Source organism: Tamandua tetradactyla, chromosome 13, assembly GCF_023851605.1.
Source record: "Tamandua tetradactyla isolate mTamTet1 chromosome 13, mTamTet1.pri, whole genome shotgun sequence".
Classification (NCBI taxonomy): domain Eukaryota; kingdom Metazoa; phylum Chordata; class Mammalia; order Pilosa; family Myrmecophagidae; genus Tamandua; species Tamandua tetradactyla.
Genome location: NC_135339.1, coordinates 72,002,624 through 72,025,108, shown reverse-complemented (window position 1 = coordinate 72,025,108; position 22,485 = coordinate 72,002,624). Strand labels below are relative to the sequence as shown.

The 22,485-nt window shown below is 35.4% G+C and overlaps 1 protein-coding gene across 15 annotated transcripts in view; it reads right to left on the bottom strand.

Annotated features, from left to right (window-relative positions):
• Positions 1 to 656: 656 nt before the first annotated feature.
• Positions 657 to 22,485, bottom strand: part of ADD3 (adducin 3) — a 169,865-nt gene continuing 148,036 nt past the window's right edge. For 13 of the 15 annotated variants that reach the window (XM_077125985.1, XM_077125978.1, XM_077125990.1 and 10 more), the window contains 12 exons: positions 19,879 to 20,030; positions 18,989 to 19,069; positions 18,128 to 18,277; positions 17,521 to 17,664; positions 17,313 to 17,411; positions 15,996 to 16,178; positions 14,211 to 14,468; positions 12,787 to 12,906; positions 12,260 to 12,346; positions 5,213 to 5,336; positions 3,517 to 3,612; positions 657 to 2,898 (listed from right to left, as the gene is read on the bottom strand). In XM_077125985.1, the coding sequence (XP_076982100.1) occupies positions 2,606 to 2,898; positions 3,517 to 3,612; positions 5,213 to 5,336; positions 12,260 to 12,346; positions 12,787 to 12,906; positions 14,211 to 14,468; positions 15,996 to 16,178; positions 17,313 to 17,411; positions 17,521 to 17,664; positions 18,128 to 18,277; positions 18,989 to 19,069; positions 19,879 to 20,030 (1,787 nt within the window). In that variant the 3' untranslated portion in view covers positions 657 to 2,605. Of the gene's footprint in view, positions 2,899 to 3,516; positions 3,613 to 5,212; positions 5,337 to 12,259; positions 12,347 to 12,786; positions 12,907 to 14,210; positions 14,469 to 15,995; positions 16,179 to 17,312; positions 17,412 to 17,520; positions 17,665 to 18,127; positions 18,278 to 18,988; positions 19,070 to 19,878; positions 20,031 to 21,876; positions 22,209 to 22,485 lie in introns of those variants that run through there. The other 2 variants (XM_077125992.1, XM_077125991.1) reach the window with 2 other exon arrangements.

Below are 22,485 nucleotides of genomic sequence, written 5' to 3'. Positions count from 1 at the left end.
AAAAATCACAAGAAAATTTATTCATGGAGGGATTCTGTCTGGAAATCTTCTAAGATAGCTTATGCTGTGTTAAGTAGGAAAAAAAGAATAAAAATCACATTCACACTATTATTACCTTATGTAAAAAATACACACATAATCAGAAAAGAGTTGGAAGGGAATACATATTTTGAAAAAATGTTACTGTAGTGGGTCTGTGAACTATAGTCTATTCTTTATTAGTTTCATTATTGTTACACTGTTATTTGTATAATACACAAATAAAAAAGGGTGAGGTAATATATAAACTCAGCCCATATTCTGTAACATCATTTATTCTTCTACACTGATAGATCTGAACAGAACTGAGACTGAGAATCAGAGTCCAAAATTTTGAAAGATATTCAGATCTCAGAAATAAAGTTAAGGTCATCTTACTCTATGTAAACAAAAAAGAGGTCACTTGTATAAAATACCCTCCAACATTCTGAAACAAGAAGGGTTTTATATAAATAGTCAATTTTCAACTAATTCATAAATAAATTTATCAGGGCATCCCTTCTCAGAAATATCCATCTTACTCAAAAGTTTCACTGAAGTATAAAATGCAACAGAACACCAGCTATTCAGGCTAAGGACCATTGCTGAATTGAAGAAAGCTCATAATACCAAATCCATCTATTTAAAATACTGTTTATTTGTGATTTAACATTAATTAGCATTACATCTATGAGCAGTATCAGATAACATTTACACATTTTTCCACAGGACACAGAGGTTCATTGGCTCATTCTTTATGACAAAGCAAGTAAATAGAGGCATTAGCAAAAGGTGCAAATAGTTTACTGTTGCATTTTAAAAATATTTATGCACACTGCATTCATTTAGATATATATATATCTTTAAAGTTATGGAAAAGCATAGTTCACAGGCTACTGTTTCTACAAATGTTGTAATACAACATAAATGATGTAGAACATAAAAAAAAAACCCTCAAATACAGAGTTAAGCAACTGAAAGTTTTCACTAAGATTAAAACACTGATTCCAGTAGTTAGAGAGATCTAGAATGACATTTCCAGGCTCCATCTCAACTTTGTATTATCATACGCACAAACAGAACCAGCCCAGAATACACTGTAATCAACTTCAGTTTTTGCATGCGAACTCACCCTCCAGAAACACTTTGGATTATTTTTACTCACTGGCCATTTTGGATCATTGATTTTACATTGATTTATGACATCACTCGGGTGAAGCAGGGGAAACTATATTAAGTCTAAGGTTAAATTTGTATTTACATTAGAAAGTAAATTGAAAAGATAAAAAGATTTGTAAAAATCAAGACGTGGTAGTTTTTTCACTAGTGGGATTATATTCACTGATTTCTTTTGGTGCTGCCCTCTAAAGATGAACAAATTAGAAGGATTCAACCCTTCAAAAATTTGAATTTAAACCACGAAATGTGTTGATTTGGACAGAGAAACAGAATTATAGAAATTTAGGACATATTTCCAACAAATCACACTTTACATCTTATAGTCAATATGAGTAATTATCAAACTAGAAACCTTTTAATGTCCCATCTTTTGTTCCCTTAATTTTTCACTTCCTTTTCATCCCTCGCCCTTTTATTTACTTTGTGAGATTTTATTTCATTATTTATCAATATTAAGAGAAAAATACATTGTAAGATTCAAATATGAGTCCAGTTAATATCTTTATATATTCTAGGTCCCCTTTTGTACCAAGTTCCTGGATTCTTGAATTATATTTAATATACTCAGTACCAAGCTGCCTCAAATATGCTCTACTGTTAAATGATTGGCTAATATGCTTATGACATCTTTATACGGAATGGTATACAAACATCTTAACATACAAAAAAGTGTTTTGCCAGTTAAACTAAATAGAGCCCATGTTATGTGTATAAAATCCCCTTTGTTGAAAAATAAGGGGTTTTCTAAACTAATAAAAAAGGAAGTTTTCAAAAATTATAGTTTACTAAAATGACATTTTTTTGGCAAAGTTACTTCAGGTAAGGGAATTTTATACAATGAATAAAATTCCAAATTAATCTTTTCTTAAATTTTAAAAAAATCATGTGCCAGTGTATACTAATGCTATAGATTCTTGTCTTATAGAAGCTTTTAAAACACTCTATTAATACCCATTGAAACAATGGGGACCCCAAAGGTATAGTCAATAATCATGATAAAAAATTATAATCTGATTACCAAGGGAAGCAGTTATTGAGACATTAAAAATTCTCTTGCCTGCTCCTTGATAATTTTTTCCAACAGATATTATGGAGATGGCCTGAAGCAATTCAGACAGATATCTGTTTGTGATGATCTATAATAATTTCTCATGAGGCCAGAGCTAACTAAAACCAGCAATTGCTTAAAAAGTCAAAGCCATTTTGGGACATATAAAATGAGAGATGAATTTAAGAGATTTTTTTCATCGTATGTTTTTCTTTTACTAAAACCGCTTTCCAGTCCTTAAAGTCCAGTTTGCTACATACCCCCTTATCTACCACTGCATATTAATGATCAACTTAACTGTGATATTAAAATGTGCAATGCCACACTGTAATAATGATACTAATTATAAAAAGACTTCATTTAGGCTTCAACTTTCTCTTTTTTTTTGTTCTTTTTCAGAAAGGAAGGAGTGCGGAATTTCTTCTTCTTCTTGGATGGTGATTTTGAAGGTGAGCCTTCGGGTGACAGGACTTCTTCTATTTTTTCTGGAGACTTAATGGTAATCTCGATGTTTTCTATAGTCGTGCTTGTAGTTAGCCTGCTCACTCGCTCAGCAAGCTCATCTTCGACATCATGCATGTCATCCTTGCCATTGACTACCATGACAGGCACTTCCATGGAGATGAAACTCTTGGAAAATAGCTCATGGTTTTCTACAAAAGGGAGTTTTTTTTCTCATTATTTTACATAGTTAACATCTCTGCGTAATTTTACAAACTGAAATGTTTTAAAAATGTACTAGCGACTACATTCAATTCTAATGAAGTTGACATTACTTTAACAGACCATGGATCTATTAGCATGAAGCTAATCTTCTTAATTGAAGTGGAGAGAAAAAAGTTTTTAGACCATAGAGTGAATGCTAGATAATTCCATAGTTTACACAGTTTGATTATGACAGTTTCATAAGTCAAGCCAGCATATATGAAAAAAGATGACATATTTTTATTTAGTTTTTGGGTCATTTGGCAATCAAAGCTGAAAAAGACTTCAGTTTCTGATAGGAAGACTTGTGACAAATCCATTTTAATTCCAAAATTTTTAAAAACTATGGGTTGCCCAAGTCCATTTAAGGTAAATCTATTTAAAATGTTGAACAAAAAAGTAGCACTCCACTTAATAAAAATTATAAAAATACTGGAAAGTGTAAGTAAATTCCATGGCAAACTTACTGTAAACAGGTGTTCAATATCCCTACATGAAAACAAATGAAAGAGGGACAGACTCTTAAGATTAACTCAGTGAATGCTATGGGAAATTACAGAGAATACCTTCTAATTTTTCAGGGACATTTTGCGGTGACTGAGTTTGAGACTGAATTTGTGAAACAGATGAAGCGTCATCTGAGAATAAGTCCTGCTCAGCATCTGTTGGATAAGAGTTTAGTTAAAAGCCATGCAAAACAAAACAGAAAAAGAAGCCTAAGTTGGGAGGTTAGTGCATACATCAAATGCCTGCATACACAGAGATCTTTAGCTGGGAGCCAAGCATGCTAACAGTTATTCCTAGTATTGATAATTATGTTTTAAAAATAAATTAATGTGTTAAAATTTCTGGCTGCTAATAGTAATCTTATATACATGAAGCACAGCTACTGGCAGCCCAGGCAAATAGCATGTATGCATTCAGCTTTTGCTAGAATGTCAGAAAAACAAAATATAGTGAGCAGCCAGATAAAACAATGAAACCTCACCAATGGTGCTGCATAAATGAGGCAGAAGGCTTCAGAGAATTTTTGAACAAATCCAATTAGTGATTCTGTCAAGCAATATTAGTGAGCTACTTTAGAAGTTCATGATGAAGGTGGAAGAAACTATTTGTAAAATTACAAATAAAAGGTGATGGTTCTAGGGTGCAGTACTTGTTACCTGACATCTTTAGGCTTTCAAAAGGTAAGAGATTAAAGACGGACATTTTACAAAAACAAAAAACAGAGGAGGGTGCCAACCTTATATAAGACTCTACAAAGTTCAATAATACCACTTAGAACATGTAGTGTAATTACATTAAGATGACTCCCTTTTGTGAGTATGGTATAAACACATTGATAAAAAGTATTCTCCGGATGATTCAATTGTCATTAATTCTTCCTACGTGATATCTAACATGGACACAAATTTTTTAACAACTGACTTCTATTTTGCCTTGGATAAAAATCTAAAACAGAAGATTTTCAACTATATGTCAATGATGCTTTAATACAGAGGCTCTTACCCACTTTTGGGATCACAGACTTCCTGTCTCTCACCCTGAATCCCCTTTCCCTGAATGTCATTGTACACAATTCAGAATGTATTTTTCAGATGTTTCATGAAAGATTTATCCAAAGACTCAAATTGAGAGCCTTGCTGTAAGGAATCTCTTACTCTAGAGAAAAAGGTAGCTAAGCATTCAGTTAGTCGGGATGCTTTCATTAACATTTCTTAAATACAAAGCTAACAAACTATTCACTAAAAGTTCTGAATGCAGAAAAACTCAACCTCACTAGGGTGCCTGTGTGATTAAGGAGGATCAACTGGAATTGAAGGAGATTTTACAGAGCTTTAAAGCCACATACTTGTAAATCTATAATTATTCCAAAGTAAAAAAACAAAACAAAATGGTAACATACTATGAGAATGCTTAAATCTGTTAATGAATCTACATTTGCTCTGGTTAACAATTCTTTACTTATCTGGGGATTTCACATCCCTATAAATGCTTTTGTTATGAAATAACTAGCACTGAGACCGCTTTCAGAGGAAAAAAAGTTGTTTCCTCTATGTGTTAAGATATAGAGTTTGCGGTAGCGTTGCAGACCTACCTATACAAAGTAAGGGACTAGGTGAGGTGAAGTAGAAAAATCAATCACAAAAGGAAAACTTTAAAAAAACCACCGATTGCTTTTACTGTCATCCAAATCAAGGTACTCCCACACTGTTGTTAGCAGATGTGGTTATCCTATGCTTATTCTAAAAATTAACTAACCTTCCAGGCCTTGCTGTTTACGTTCGATTGTCTTCTTATACTCTTCAAGCTCTCCTTCTGTGAGATGACTGAAAGGGTTGGGAGGAGCTGGAGGGGCATGATCATCATCTTCAAATTGCATAGTCTTATAAGGAAAAAAACAGATTCATTACCGAGAGTTTTAATTTATATATTTTTATACATATACGCAAAAATATACATGGCATTTGTACCACCCCATTTTACAACCATTTTAAGAATGATAAAGCAACATGCTTTGTTCAAAATATCTTTTTTAAAGATTAATACTCATAGACTAACTGATCCAATGGATTATAATAGCCAGTGATGCTACCTCATACGCTTGTCATAGGTCAATTAAAAAATATTTTTATTGACAAGTCTTCACACACATACAGTCCATACATGGTGTACAATCAGTGGCTCACAATATCATCACTTAGTTGTGTATTCATAACCATGATCATTTTTAGAACATTTGCATCACTACAGAAAAAGAAAAATGAAAAAACTCATATATCCCATACCCCTTTCCCTCCCCCTCTCATGGACCACTAGTATTTCAAACTATCCGATATATTTTACCCCTATTCCCATATTATTTATTTATATCCTTATTTTTTAATTCATCTGTCCACAGAAGGAGGATGAGACACAAGGTTTTCACAATCACACAGTCACATTGTAAAAGCTCTATCATTATATAATCGTCTTTAAAAAACATGGCTACTGGAACACAGCTCTACATTTTCAGGCACTCCCCCCCCCCCCCCCGCCTCTCCATTATATCTTAACTAAAAAGGTACATCCATATAGTGCATAAAAATAACCTTCAGGATAACCTCTTGGCTCTGTCTGAAATCTCTCAGCCATTGAAACTTTATTTTGTCTCATTTCTCTCTTCCCCCTTTTGGTCAAGAACGCTTTCTCAATCCCATGACGTTGGGTCCCAGGATTGCCTGGGAGATTTACCTGTGGGGAGTCATATCCCACATAGGGGGAAGGGCAATGAGTTTACCTGCCAAGCTGGCGTAGAGAGAGAGGCCACATCTGAGCAAAAAAAGAGGTTATCTGGGAGTGACTCTTAGGCATAATTTTAAGTAGGCTTAGCCTATCATGCTGGTTTGAAAGATGTACGGACCCTAGAAAACCCATGTTTTAATCAAAATCCAACTTTGTAAAGGCAAAATAATCCCTATTCAATACTGTATGTTTGAATCTGTAATTAAATCATCTCCCTGGGGATATAACCCAATCAAGAGTGGTTGTTAAGCTGGAATAGAGATGTGTCTCTACCCATTTGGATGGGTCTTGATTAGTTTACTGGAATCCTATAAAAGAGAACGACAAAAGAGAAAGCCAAGAGATTCAGAGAGAGCAGAGCAGAATGACATAGCCAGGAGAAGTAGAGTCCACCAGCAAGCGACCTTTGGAGATGAAGAACGAAAATGTCTCCCAGGTTGCTTCAGGAAACAGGAAGCCAGGAGAGGAAGCTAGGAGATGAGGCATGTTTGCATGTGCCCTTCCAGCCAAGAGAGAGAAACCCTGACCGTGTTCACCACATGCCTTTCCAGATGAGAGAGAAACTCTGACTGTGTTTGCCACGTGCCCTTCCACTTGAGAGAGAAACCCTGAACTTCATTGGCTTTCATGAACCTAGGTATCTTTCCCTGGATGCCTTCTTTTTTTTTTAATTTTATTTTTTTAAATACCAAAAAAACACCAAATAAATGCAAACATTCCTATTTTGATCATTCTGTTCTACATATATAATCAGTAATTCACAGTATCATCACATAGTTGCAAATTCATCATCGTGATCATTTCTTGGAACATTTGCATCTATTCAGACAAAGAAATAAAATGAAAACAAAAAAATTTATACATACCATACCCCTTACCCCTCCCTTTCATTGATCACTAGCATTTCAAACTAAATTTATTTTAACATTTGTTTCCCCCATTACTCATCTTTATTCCATATGTTCTACTCATCTGTTGACAAGGTAGATAAAAGAAGCATCAGATACAAGGTTTTCACAATCATACAGTCACATTGTGAAAGCTATATCATCATACAATCATCATCAAGAAACATGGCTACTGGAACACAGCTCTACATTTTCAGGCAGTTCCCTCCAGCCTCTCCATTGCATCTTGGATAACAAGGTGATATCTACTTAATGCGTAAGAATAACCTCCAGGATAACCTCTCGACTCTGTTTGGAGTCTCTCAGCCATTGACACTTTGTCTCATTTCACTCTTCCCCCTTTTGGTCGAGAAGGTTTTCTCAATCCCTTGATGCTGAGTCTCAGCTCATTCTAGGGTTTTTCTCAATCCCTTGACCCTGGATGCCTTTGATTGGACATTTCTATAGACTTGTTTTAACTGGGACATTTTCCTGGTCTTAGAACTGCAAACTAGCAACTCATTAAATTCCCCTTTTTAAAAGCCATTCCGTTTCTGGTATATTGCATTCTGACAGCTAGCAAACTAGAACACCTATACTTTGCAAGTAAGGTGAGTAAGATTTATAGGGGCAAACTCCAAGATCGAGGGCTCAGCCTATTGACTTGGTTGTCTGTACTGTCTGTGAGAACACCAGATATGTTCCAAATGGGGAAGCTGAACATTTCCTCCTTTCTCCCCAGTCTCCCAAGGGGATTTTGCAAATATTTCTTTAATTCACTGTCCAAATTACTCTGGAATATATTGGGGTATCCACATTAATCTGGAAGAATCAACAAGATCTCACGCCCTATTTAAAATTCTATGTACTAATAATATTAGAACACTGAATGAAACTAAATTCGAGAATGATAGAGGAAGGAGGCCTGGGGGCACGAATGAAATCAGAAGGAAAGATAGATGATACAGACTGAGATGGTATAATCTAGGAATGCCTAGAGTATATAATGATAGTGACTAAATGTACAAATTTAAAAAGGCTTTTGCATGAGGAAGAACAAAGGAATGTCAATACTACAGGGTGTTGAAAATAGATGGTAACTCATATTTTAAAACTTTAACTTATGTGTGAGACTAAAGAAAAATGTTCATTTGGTACAAAATTTATATTTTGACTAGTGCATTTCCTAATATAACTTATGTGGACAGCTTAATTGAACACCATAAGTACATGGAACCTTGAGTAGGGCATGAGATTTTGTAGGTTCATACAGAGTGATGCCCCAATAAATCCCAGAGTGATCTGAACAGTGAATATAAAAGTATTTGCAAATTTCCCTTGGGGGAATGGCAAAAAAGAGGGAAAACTCAACTTCCCCAAGTGGAGAATTCTTGATATGCTCACAAGCAGTGGGGACAACCAAAGCAATAGGCTGAGCCCTCAATCTTGGGGTTTGTTCTTATGAAACTTAACCTCAGAAAGGATAGGCTAAGTCTACTTAAAATTAGGCCTAAGAGTCACCCCCACGAGAACCTCTTTTGTTGCTCAGATGTGGCCTCTCTCCCTCAGCCAACATGACAAGCAAACTCACTGCCCTCCCCCTCTCTATGCGGAACATGACTCCCAGGGCTGTGGACCTTCCTGGCAACGTGGGACAGAAATCCTAGAATGAGCTGGGACTCAGCATCAAGGGATTGAAAAACCTTCTCAACCAAGGGGGAAGAGGGAAATGAGACAAAATAAAGTGTCAATGACTGAGAGATTCCAAACAGAGTCGAGAGGTTATCCTGGAGATTATTCTTAGGCATTATATAGATATCATCTTTTTAGTTAAGTTATAATGGAAAGGCTGGGGGGAAGTGCCTGAAGATGTAGAGCTGTGTTCCAGTAGCCATGTTTCTTAAAGACGGTTATATAATGATATAGCTTGTGCAATGTGACTGTGTGATTGTGAAAACAGTGTGTCTGATGCTCCTTTTATCTACCTTATTAACAGATGATTAAAGCATATGGATTAAGAATAAATAAATAATATGGGGAACAAGTGTTAAAATAAATTTAGTAGATTGAAATGCTAGTGATCGATGAAAGGGAGGGGTAAGGGGTAAGATATGTATGAATTTTTATCTGTTGTCTTTTTATTTCTTTTTCTAAATTGATGCAAATGTTCTAATAAATGATCATGATGATGAATATAAAACTATGTGATGATATTGTGAGTTACTGATTATATATCAAGAATGGAATGATCATATGGTAATAATGTTTGTATTCGTATATTGTTATGTTGAATTAAAAAATGAAAAAAAAAATTCCATGTACTTATGGAGTTCAACTAAATTGATCATAGGTCAATTTTAATAACCTTCTTCAAAAAAATAAAACTAAGCCACGTTCTAATAAGCCTTATATAATTAAGAAATAGCTTGAGAAACCAAAGATTGCTCCATTTTAAAAAGCACTTTGTTTAAAAAAATTTAAAAAGGCCTACAAAAATGAGACTATACTAAAAAATTTCTGTAAATCTGATGTGAAAATATAACTGTAGGTATATTCACCAGGAAAGGAATTAATGGGACTTCCAATTAAACCTGGGAAATTGAACCCAAGCTTATATTTCTGATCCTCCCCTAAACCCCACTAAAATGATAGGAAGGGAACAGCAACAAAGATGGTATAAATTTATAAGGACAAAATAACATAGGAAACAACACAGGATGAGAAATGTTAACACATTTTTGGAAGATAGAGCAAGTAGAAGAGTGGATAGCAGAGCTGAGAAAGTTGAGCCATAGGTCTTGCAAAGAAGGATGCAAATGAGAAGTTATGTTTGCTCTTAGAAGTCTCTCTAAGAAATAGGAGGCATCAAATACCACAGAAGGTGGTGGTGAGGGAAAAAGCTGAAAAATGGGGGCACTAGTTAAAAGTTAGAACAGGGAACAGACAGATTCTGGTTTCCTGTTCCCTACTCCGTATGGCCAAGCATTTACCTCTCTCCAACCCTTACAGAAGATCAGAGGCTTATTCTTAAGAAAATCTGATTAAGGGGTCACAAAACACAGCTGAGAGGTCCCAGAACAATGGTGGGAGATTGGCAGGAAACTAGGTAATTCTCCTCCAGATACGTGAAATGACCTTAGATATAAGAACTACAGATATTAACATCTGGGGATCTCCAAAGAAACAACCTGGTCCACATCCAATCACCATCCAGAGCCTGTGATCAACTTTCAGTATCTCACTCTTAAATATAAATAGACAGCCACAGATTACTGGACATTTGAGGGAAGCTTCTAAATGGGAGAGAGACCAAAGTAAACAAGAAAAAGGGAACTCAGAAGGAATAAAAACATGTAGGGTGTTGAAGAAAATTTAAGACAGGTTCCCTTAGAGAGATAAGAGAAAATATTGTATTCATGACACAAAGACCAGGTTGTTACAGAAAAGGAGTATTTAGTATACTCCTAAAAATTAAAAAAAATCAACATAAAACATTTGATAAAAGGGTTAGAATAAAAAGTAGAACAGTAGGATAAAAAGTCAAAGAGATGGGGTGGGCAATGGTGGCTCAGTGGCAGAGTTCTTGCCCACCAGGCCAGAGACCCAGGTTCGACTTGTGGTGCCTACCCGTGTAAAATAAAAACAAAAACAAAAAATTTCAAAGAGATGTAATATAGGAAAGAAAAAAAATCAGATGCTCAAAGAGGTCCAACATCCAAACAAACAGGATATCCTGAAAGAAAGAATTAGAAGGGAAAAGACTACTGAAGAAATAACGAAAATAAAATTCTCTAAACTGAAGGATGTATGACTTTGCAGATTTAAATTTTAAGAACAAGGAATAAAAAGAGATCTAATCTTCCAAACCACACCATTATAAACTTTCAGGACAGCACAGATGAAGCAAAGTTCTCAGGGAAAAAAAAACAAACAAACCAAAATCCCAACAAGGATCCATATACAAAAGTACAGGAATCACAATGCCCTCCCACTTCTCAACAATTACATGGAGTTAGGGGGACAACAGATAAATGATTTTCACATGCTGGAGGGAAATTATTCCCAAACTAGAATTTTATACCCATTTTATGCATATCTGAAGACATACAAAGACATTTTCAGACTGTTAGCTACTTTGTATCCTTTCTCAGAAAGTTATTCAAGGATATGCTCTATAATGGGACACATCAAAAAAGCAGGAAACAGAGGATATGGCACAGGTGAGAAGAGCAAGGATCCCTTGGATGAGGCCTGAGTTACTGGCCTGGAGAGCAAACACTCCAGATTTGCACCAGAACGATGAGGGCTGGAGCTGAGTGATTGATTACCTGTTACATTTGACCCTGTGGAAATTGGTAATAAAAAGGACACCCTAATTCTGTTGAAAAGTTTGGGAAGAACTAGAAAAAAGTATCCAAAATACTAAGCCAACAAAAAAGGGAAGCAATTATTAACTTCAGAGGAGCAAAAAAGCTGTATAGGAAAGGAAATACAATAATGGGTACTTACCTAACTACTTAGCAGCAAATGTTTAATAAGATAAACACTAAAATTTAATTTAACAACACCAACAACCAAAAAACAGAATAACTGTGATATAATTCTACAGGAAGAATGGGGGTGGGGGGTGGGACAAAAAGGAAAGCATTGTGAAAACAGGCTAAATCCTCATCTTCCATAGTAGGAAATCACTATTGTCTTTCATTAATTCTAAGATGCTCATTTTTCTCATGTTTTCACAACTCTGAAACAGATTCCATCTTATCATTGATGGTTTCTACAATTATAATGAGCAGTTTCTCTCTTAGTAGTAAATAAACTGAGGTACTTCTTACAATTGATGAAACAGATTTGATGAAATACAGTACAAGTCCAAAATCAATAAACAAAAAAATTATTTTAAGGCAGATTAAAGAGGCTCTTTAGAAACATGTAGAGAAATGGGAAGAAGCAATTGAAAGAGCAGTCCTCAGCCCTGAAAACTGAGAATAAAGGGTGGCATTTGAAGTCTTGCGAACTATTTGACTTTTTAACTTATTCTTTTATTACTTTAGTAATAAAAAATAATTATACTTAAAAGCAAAGAAATTAATGTAGTAGACTAAAAAACAAACATCATATTGCTTCATGGACTTACTGAAGGAGGTTTATCCACAACAATTCCAGCAAGCAACTGAGATTGTGGTCCTGCTGTTTTTAAGTCATATCGATTTTGTTCCCGAATCTGAATTGAAAAATAATAAAACAATTCTTTGGGGATTTTATTATTACAGGTGATCTTTACTTTCTCTTTTCCTAAAAGTTTATTATAATAAGTCAAGCATCTATTCCATTCCCACCTCCCAAAAGTTCTCTTCTACTATCCTAACAACTTGTATTAATCTCCTACACACATTTTGGCATATAACTTCCTATCGTCCTACATTGTTAGAGAACTACATTTTCCACTAAGTCCCAGGGCTTTTAAAGGCAGAAAGATTTTTAATACTTCCTCTAGTACAAAGTTGGAGGTATTTAACACAAATTAAAATTACATTTAATTAAATTTCAAGTTCTTCTATAGTCAAACACCTAAGTTTGGTATTAATCAGATTCAATCACAAGTTATTTAAACATAAAATAACATAGAAATGTGTTCACAAGTCACAAAAGACTATCTCTTACCTTATTTCTCTTTTCTAGTACCTCGTTCGGGTTTGTGTTTAAAGGAACAAACTGATTTGGATCTTCGATTTTGATAGGTGTTCCACCACTAATTTTAGAAGAGTCTTCTGCTTTCATCCACTAAACAATTAAAATTGTTCTAGAATGAAGTTTTGTGTTAAGGAAATACATCACAGGTGCTCAAGAACTTTTTATGGCTACAAAGACGGGGTGGTACCTATATTGCCAATCTTTTAAAGAACTTTATTAAGCTGCATCTTAGTAGTTGATTAGCCTATATCTCACACTAATTAGAAAAAGACTCATAAAGAGCACTTAGTATTTTCTTTTTTAAATAAACAAATGCTGTAACTATTCACGTGAATGCAATTATACTAATAATTAAACTTTCTCCTCTCAGCATTTTAAAATATGCTGAAAATATTTCAAGCACATATATAGACTATGATCTCACAGCAACTCTCACTCAGAGTTCTGTCTCCTCCAGTGAAATTTCATCAACTGATAATGGCCAAGAAGTCACTGAAAAGGTCTCAAAGAATCTCTTAAGATTTGGTTTTCCAGATTTTACTTTTTACTCTTGGCTGTCAGAAGAGGACAAGTCCCCTGATGAGCATTTTAGAAAGAGGATAATCTGGTAGTACCAGTATCACAGAACCTTAGGATTGGAAGGATCAAACAAAATGTTTCTCATTTATCTCCCACTCACAATCCTTAAAGAAGGATAATATTTATCAAAATTAATGATGACTGGCTATCAATCTCTGCCAATAATATTAATTCTTGGAAGTGTATGATTAATTACGGATCTTCTCTTACTGGGAGACAAGAAATCTTATAGACCAGGGGAAGAAAGACTTTAAAATAGCTATTTCTATACTGAATGTTATTTTATATGACAAGATGAACTAATTTGAGTATTTAGAGGATATATTCCAAAATAAAACCAAAGCAAACCTGGAGAAAAATGCTGAAAAAGATGAGTTAACCCATAACTCAATCTACAAGATCTCAGTAAAGGTAGCCAAATGCAGTAATTTATGTAACTCAGCACCATTTAATGTTCTCTTTTATGGTTCTAATTCATTGGTACAATATAAACTACAAAGTATTGTTATGTAATGGGCAAGAACTAGGCTCCAGGCTACCTGCATTCAAATCCTGACTCTAAAATTGAAAAATGATTAGTTAACCACTTCGTGCCTATGCCTTGGTTTTCTTATCTATTAAATGGGCAGAAAAACAGCATCCACTTATAGAGTTGTTAGGAGAATTAAATAATTCATACATAGCACTTAGAAAAAGCTAATATAATGATATTATTAGTAACATCCTATTTTCCCATATTTTTGATGTAGAATATATAGTTCATGAGCAACTACAGAATGTTAAGTAAAGGAAAACCACATAAAATAGAGGCATACTGTGATTTTGGTCCTGGGACTGGTTTCTCCATTCCGAGACTCCTCAGGCACATTCACTTTCATGTAGGTATTTGGTGAGTTCAACCATCTTGTCTTTTCTCGTTGCTGTCTCTGTGCCATGTATTTGAGAGGAGAAAGCGGCACTGTATCATCTTCAAAGGAAAAGGCAGTCACAGTTGCTGGGATTTCCACATCACTTTTGTGCCTAGGCTTCTCTCGAATGAGAGGATGCCTGTAAGCATAGCCTGTTCTATACCCCTAAGGGAGAGAAAAACCACATTTGAAGCAATCAAGCCTGTACCAATATAGCATTTGGACTCCAAATCTTTAAACAAATGATTTAAAAAGGCTCTTTGTTAAAAAAAAAATAATAAATGGAGGGGAGGGAACTTTCCAAACCCCACATAATTTCCACATAACACTAGGGTTGAAATTAAATAAACTTCAAAGTCTGGTTAAAACTGATTCCAGCTGACACTGCCATTTCCATCATATAATTGCTCCTGACAAAAATAATTTCAAAACTGCCGACCAGAAACAATTTTCAACCTATCAAATGTTTTCTGGGAACTAAATCTCAGCATTCATTAAACTCTTTGTTCTACAGGGAATAAACAAGTATATGCAAAGTCCCCTTGGGGGAATGGTGAGAAAGGGGGAAAATTCAACTTCCCAAAACAGAGAATTCTTGATATGCTCACAAGCAGTGGGGAACAACCAAAGCAATAGGCTGAGCCCCCAATCTTGGGGGTTGTTAATATGAAACTTAACCCTGCAAAGGATAGGCTAAGCCTACTTAACATTAGGCCTAAGAGTCACCCCCAAGTGAACCTCTTTTGTTGCTCAGATGTGGCCTCTCTCTCAGCCAACACAACAATCAAACTCACTGCCCTTTCTTTCTCTACATGGGACATGAATCCCAGTGGTGTGGACCTTCCTGGCAACATGGGACAGAAATCCTAGAATGAGCTGGGATTCAGCACCAAGGGATTCAGAAAACCTTCTTAACCAAAAGGGAAAAGAGCGAAATGAGAAAAATAAAGTGTCAATGACTGAGAGATTCCAAACAGAGTTGTGAGGTTATCCTGGAGGTTATTCTTATGTATAAGTAGACATCATCTATTTATTAAGGTGTTATAGAGAGGCTGGAGGGAACTGCCTGAAAATGTAGAGCTGTGTTTCAGTAGCCATGTTTCTTGAAGATGATTGTGTAATGAAATAGCTTTCACAATGTGTTTGTGTGATTGTGAAAACCTTATGTCTGATGTTTCTTTTATCTACCTTATGGACAGTAAAACATATGGATTAAAAATAAATATGGAAAAGATAAATAAATAAATAGGGGGAACAAATGTTAAATTTAGTACATTGAAATGCTAGTGATCAATGAAAGGGAGGGGTAAGGAGTATGGTATGTATGAATTTTTTTGTTTTCTTTTTATTTCTTGTTTTGAATTGATGCAAATGTTCTAAGAAATGACCATGATGATGAATATATAACTATGTGATGAAAAAAAAAAAGAATGTTCATACTGTATGTTGATTGATTTTATTAATTAAAAAAAAAAGTCTTTGTTCCAGGGTCTGAAGGCAATCTGCCCTCTAACCTCTCAATGAAGAGATATCATATGCAAAAATTTGGTTAAATTACTGGAATGTCTTCCTAGGGTCAAACTCTGCTCCTGGAGGAGTAAAGAGCACGTCCTCAAACCAAAGGGACATGGGAGCATCAGCCCCTGAACTTGAAGACATGAAATCCAGGTTTATATTAAATTTTTTACCTACCAAATTGTCCAGGGTCCTCATCAACCCTTCAAACTCAATCTCGCCAACCTTCCATTTCTGATGGACACTCATATTCACACCTCCTCCTCCAGATGCTGCTACAGTGTAAGTGAAAGCTTTGTACTTCTGAAGATCCAGAACAAGTAGATTATCTACTCCACCTGCCCCTGCTAATGCCCGCACCTGTAATCATTGGTAAAATACACAGAGGCACAAGATTGTAGAGGCCATAAGGTATATTTTACTTTCAGAAAAGCAGTTTCAATTTGGCAAATTTCCATAACACTTGCTAACAACAAAGAAAAACTACAGTCTTGTGAACGTAGGTAACAAAAGCATTTTTCAATCTATCTGAAAAAGATACCTTCCAGGACTCTGATCCTCCCTGATGGAAAACATTTATAGCCATACCTTTAAAAATATTCAAGCAACTGAATTATCTTGCCAATTTACAAAGTTCTTTTCTTAGAATTTTCCTATGGCTATCCAGTTAATACTTTTGCTGAAAATTAAAATTTAAAAGGGATATAAAGATACTACACTGGGAATTTTCCTTAAGGATGTTTAGGCAGAAGAAACCAGATTGTTATCTGAAGATTTCCACAGCCATGATTGAGAGGAAGAGAAGGGAACATTAAAACAAAAAATGAAGTTGGTTGTTAAGATATGGTAAATTTGGTAGAAAAGATTTTTTTCCTTACTTCTGGTCCTTCCAATAAATAAGATGACAACCAACTGCTTCAAAAAATTCGGCTTGATTTTCTTGAAAAGAGAAATTAAAGCCTTTAAATACATTCAGTTTCTCTGAGGAAAAAAAGTGGTTGGTAAATATCCAAATGAAGCTATAGAATCATAGGAAACTGCATGAGTCTATAAAATTTCAGGCCCTGCTCTTAAGCTTTTTACAAAAGTAAACACAACACATCTAATCCTCAATGATTTCTCCTCTTTTTGCAACCCATTAGTACCACCACTAGAGAGTACAAAAACAGGGAAATCTCTCTTAAATCCACTATCTTAAAAAGTAGAATTGTGGGAAAATACTACCGAGGCACTCAGATTTGTTATGTGTGTGCACACATGCACATGTCTGTACATGCATGAATATGCTTCTGTATGTGAATTTCAATTTTCCTTTTTAAATTCCAGATAACTAAGTTGACCCCTTTTACTTTAGTAGAGCAGAACATCACTTAAAATACAAAATGAAACACAAAAACACTAACCAATAGGACTTTGGAAATGAGTAAACACAAAACCCAATTAAATAAGCATATAGCAAAGCAATTTTGAAAAGGGAATAATAACTTTTCTTACCTGAATTTCACAGGCTATCTGCACATTAAAAATATAGTGAAAAGCCTCCTCAACTGTTTCTCCAAGTGCTACCACACCATGATTCCTGAGCACCAGTACCTGAAATAGAATACCGAAAGCAATCACTTTAAATAAATATAGCTCACACTGTTTTCATCTACAGCAGCAGCAACAAGAATAGTTTCTTGGATAGAAACTCTTTATATACCTTACAACTTGGACCCAGAACTTTCTGCAGTTGAATTCTCTCCTCCTGTTCATCAAGCGATCCTTGGTAGTTGTAATAAGCGATATCTCCCAGGATTAGGGATTCTTGAGAAATTGGAAGGATGCCACACTTCATGGAGGATACCTATATGATTGGGTCCAAGTCAAAATGTCACCTTTGGTTACTAAACACACATTCATAGGGACCTGATTCTTAGTCATCCCAGGAAGCATTGGCCTATTCATTGTGTTTACCACTCTAGCCCAGCTCACTCACTGCCCCCTTTAGTTCTTTGAGTCTTCCAAGATAAAAAAATGGAATTAGGGGACACAACCCAATTTAAATGCTGTGTCAAATTTTACGAAAGATTTGCTCCAAAGACCCAATTATTAAACTGATTAGTTTAAGATCCAAATGCCATCTCTCCATTGCTTCCTAGGAATGGGAGCATTGATTCAAAAGGCCTTTTTCTTTTGGGGTATATATTTCAAATATGATCTTCAATGGCAGAGTTTGAAAGAACATAGATATAAAAGCATCATGTAAGGAAAGCCATGAAAATAATAGATTTCCCAAAATTGTGGATTTTGGCACCTCACTGACTTACAGCTGCTGTTGCAAGGGTATGGATGTGTATCACACACTTAACATCAGGACGAGTAGAATAGATTGCAGCATGAGGACTGAATCCTGTATGGTCAATTTTCAAATTAGTACTTCCCTGATCAACTACTTCTCCTATTATATTGACTTTCACCTAGAGAAATCAGAAAGATATATTTAATTGGCATACATATATCAAAGTTTGTCTACTATGCACAAACTAAACTAGGGTTTGGTAAACTTTTCTATAAAAAGCCACATAGAAAATATTTGAGCCTTTGTGGGCCTCTGTAGGGACTATTCAACTCTGCCACTGTAGCGGGGAAACGGCATAAACAATATGTAAAAGGATGGGTTTTGAAATGTTCCCATAAAACTTTATTTGCAAAACTTAGTATTAAAACTAGAGATAGTTCCCAAGAATTTGAGTAACTTAAGCAATTCAACTGGAGGTCAGAATGAATCTGGCATTTATGGAACTAGTGGAAAATTTTCATTTGCTAACATTGCAGTAACCACAACCAACGTAACTACTGCTATTCTAGAGGCTGCTGACATGGCTAGGAGTAAGGGGTACAATCATGGAACAGACAGAATGCTAGGAGGTGAGATGCTATATCAGACCAACTGAACTTTGTTTAAATCTATTTACAAAACACACATAAACTTTGTGTGTGTTTAACAAATTCCAGAGTGGACAGGGTAGGAAAAAATTCAGATAATTCCCTTTAAAATAAGGACAAGTTAACTGTTCAGATGAACTCATTTATTAGTCTCTTCAACTACTCTGTTTTTCTGGAAACTTAAAAAATGAGAAAAGCAGAAGGAAGTTCAGAAACAGTTAATATAGGATGCAAAACTATACCAAGTTAGAGGCTGTGGCTTCAGAAAAAGATAAACCTCTAGGAATTATTATAATGTGGTCTTGTTCCTTACTTATTCTTACCTGGAAAAAAGAAAAAAACAATAGAGAATTACTATGAAGTGTTCTTATTTTGTAGTATAAACATGACTAGAAATACATTTAAAATGAATAATTGCAGGAGATGTTGGGGGGGGTGGATGACAAAGCAAACAAAAATTAAGGAAGGTGTGTGTGGTGGATTGAACTGTGTTCCACAGTTTGGACAAGTTCAACACAACTTACAACATGGAAATTAAAGGCAAAATGGGCAAAGGAAAGGTAAGAGACTTTTCCTAAGACTGGAATTAAGGTAGACACAGAAGAGTGTACCTAGAAAGGAAGAAAGGTAGAAAGGCTATTAGTATACTGCACCACACTTCTGTGCCATTTATATTACACAATATCCTAATACTTATTTCTTCCCAATACTATCTTGTTTCCAAATATGGCAAAATGAAAACAAGATGATGATGACGGGAAATATATATTTAAAAAACAAAACCCAGGAAGGGATCTTCCCTGATCTCTTCCATTTTCCTTGTCCCAAATGCTGTTTAATACCACTGAAGCTCAGATATAATTAACATGAAGAGGAAAAGTATGTCTTCCGGATTTCTTATTGGATAGGTTCAACAATTGGTCTGAATTAAAGGAACAACACAGCAAATGGAGAAGAGAGTTGGGATAACTGTAGCTTCTCTCTTGGAGATAAGGTTTAAACAAGCATTAGGTTGTGATCTACCTTTCTAGGTTCAGAGAATGAAGTCTGAAAATTGGACTTGAAAAAAGTGAGAAGAGAACAGTTGCATTCTATTTGGGATTTCTAAAAAGGAAAAAGCTAAAGAACTCACTGAAATATATGTATTTGCCAGGTGTGCCCATCCAAACAGGTCCACAAGTCTGTATAGGCTGGCAAGTTTACAACGAGTAAGTTTTTCTCCCTTCACATATGAAGATGTATCTGCACCAGAAAGGTCATTGATAGGTGTGACCATGCCAAGACCTAAAAAAGAGGGAAATTGGAGACATTCAAGTCAAGTCAATCACTTACCTGGAAATAGCTCACATATCTACCTGCCTGCATCTGGAGTATCTCAGCCACAAAATAATGATTTACCAGCCCACACAATGTTTTATTAGCTTATCTTTCTTCAGAGAGTATAAATAAGTTTCACCTATTTTCTTTACTTTATCAAAGTTGTTATTCATCTAGTACTTGTTTGAGAGTGACCATATATCAAAGTCTCATAGGGAAAAATGGATACATGATTCTAAATGTGAAAGCATTAATAAATACTAAGGCTATTATTGATTTTATAGTGAAAATACCTCAGTAGAAAGCTACTTTTTAATATTTTTTTTACATTTATTCAAACACAAAAAACATTTGCAAGAAAAAACAATATATTCAAACAGTAATCTGGCTTCTGCTCTCATCATGCAACAAAAAAAAATAATCTTGAAGGTCTCTAATGACTCAATTGCCAAGTTCAACCTTTTCTGCTGTTCAGTCTGCATTCTCCTTGACCTCTCTGCAGCCTGACACCATTAACCACAACGTCTTTCCTAGTATTATTCTCCAGGCCTGGGTGATACTATCCTGTATTTCTCTTGCTCTCTTTCCATACGCTTCTTCTTTTTCTTTCTACAAGAGCTCATGCTCCCCCTTCCCCCAACTATGGCTCTTTCCCAAAGCTTAGTCCTCCACCAAGTTCCTTTCTCATTTTAATTTCCCCCAAAAAAACATATGCAGTCAAGCCTTTATTTCTGTTAGATGCAACCCTGATCTTCCTCTCTGACCAGGTCCTCCTACTCATTCTTCAGCTTGCTGTGTCTAACTATCTGTAATACAATAATGTGCACATGAAAAGGATCTAAAAGTGATTTTATCTTATTTCCCTTGATCTTTCTTGCTTTCTCTTACAACTCTTTTAAATGTTGATGGTATTACAATTCCCACAGGCTCAAACAGTAAGTAACCTTTGCTTCTTTTGCTACTTATCACCATGTTCCATCACTGTTTTCTTCACAAAGTCAATCATTTATCATGCTTGAGTTCAGGTCCTTAGTTCACAAAGAAACTAGAGCGGTCTTTCTAAATCCTCCTCCTACTTGAAATGGCTCCCCATCAGTTAGAATAAAATCCAAATTCCAACCCAGGCTGTGAAGCCCTTTATGATTTGGCCACTGCTTATGTTCCACTTGTCCCCTTGAAAACCATACTGCAAAACATTATCTTTCTTTTCTTTCCTTGAAAAGGGCAAATACCCCCAAGTTACTTGTCTTAGTTGTTTTCTCTCCCTGGACTGCTTTGTCTTCATCTTAGTGTGATTAGTTCCTTCTTGATATTCAAATTTCAGTTTAAATGCTACCTCAGAGAGGCTTTCTCTGATCATCCAGAATAGCCACCCTGTAGTTCTCTTATCATATCACCATATTTTAATTCTTTCTATAGCACTCCCCATTATCTGATCATTTTCTTGATTTGCTTAGTCTGTTTTCTGCCTCCATGAGAACAAGATTCTTGTCTGTCCTTATGACTGCACTTTCTGTGCCTAAAAGAGAGTGTGGCACATAGTAAATGTTCAATATTGTAGAGAGAATGAACCGAATGAGCTCAACTTTAAAATTTTTCTATTTCTTCTGGTAGAATCATCTTTACACTAAGGTAGAAAACACAGTCATTTTGGAATCTCCTTCTTCTCCTTGCCCACCACATCCAACCTGCTGCCAAGTCTTCTCTATAGTGTCATGGCTATGATTTTTCATTGGTCTCTTCCTTTTTATGCCCAAAAGCACACTCCAGTTTAGGCACTCATATGTCACATTGAGATTCTTTCAACATATACCTTAATTAATTTAATTCCAGTTTCTTTCCCTTTCCTGGGGATCATTCAAGTAATCAACTCTTTTTTTTTCACAAGGTTTTTTTCCTTTCCATACTGATAGCCTTCCCTGGTCCAACAGTGAAGGCCCCTCTTCAATCAGACCAAATTCTCTTCCTTCAGCTAAGTACCCTAGGACTCTCATTGGTGTACCAACATAAAAGCCCACTTAGAATTCCATAAATAGACTCTCACTTGCAGGTTCCCATTATCATATCTCTTATGCCATTCCATCTCCTTGGAAATTGTTTGAATTCACTAAAATCCTGCTTATAATCCTTTAACAAATGAAGAAAGAGAAGAGAAACAAAAAGAAAAGGAAAGAAATAACCTGTTATCTCTTGAGTCTGACATATAGTGGTCTTTGACAGCCTCATCTGGCATAAATTCCTCTAGCACTCCATGTACCTGTCCCTGATCTGCAGTGATTCTGTATATCTCTTACTGCTGAGATGTGAATCTTTATAGTTCTGGGTATTCTTATGGTATTGAAGCTCACCAAACTGGGTCACTCACTAAAGAGCTATTTAATGAAGAAAGTATCTTAACCCCTTTTTACACCAAGTTCTAACT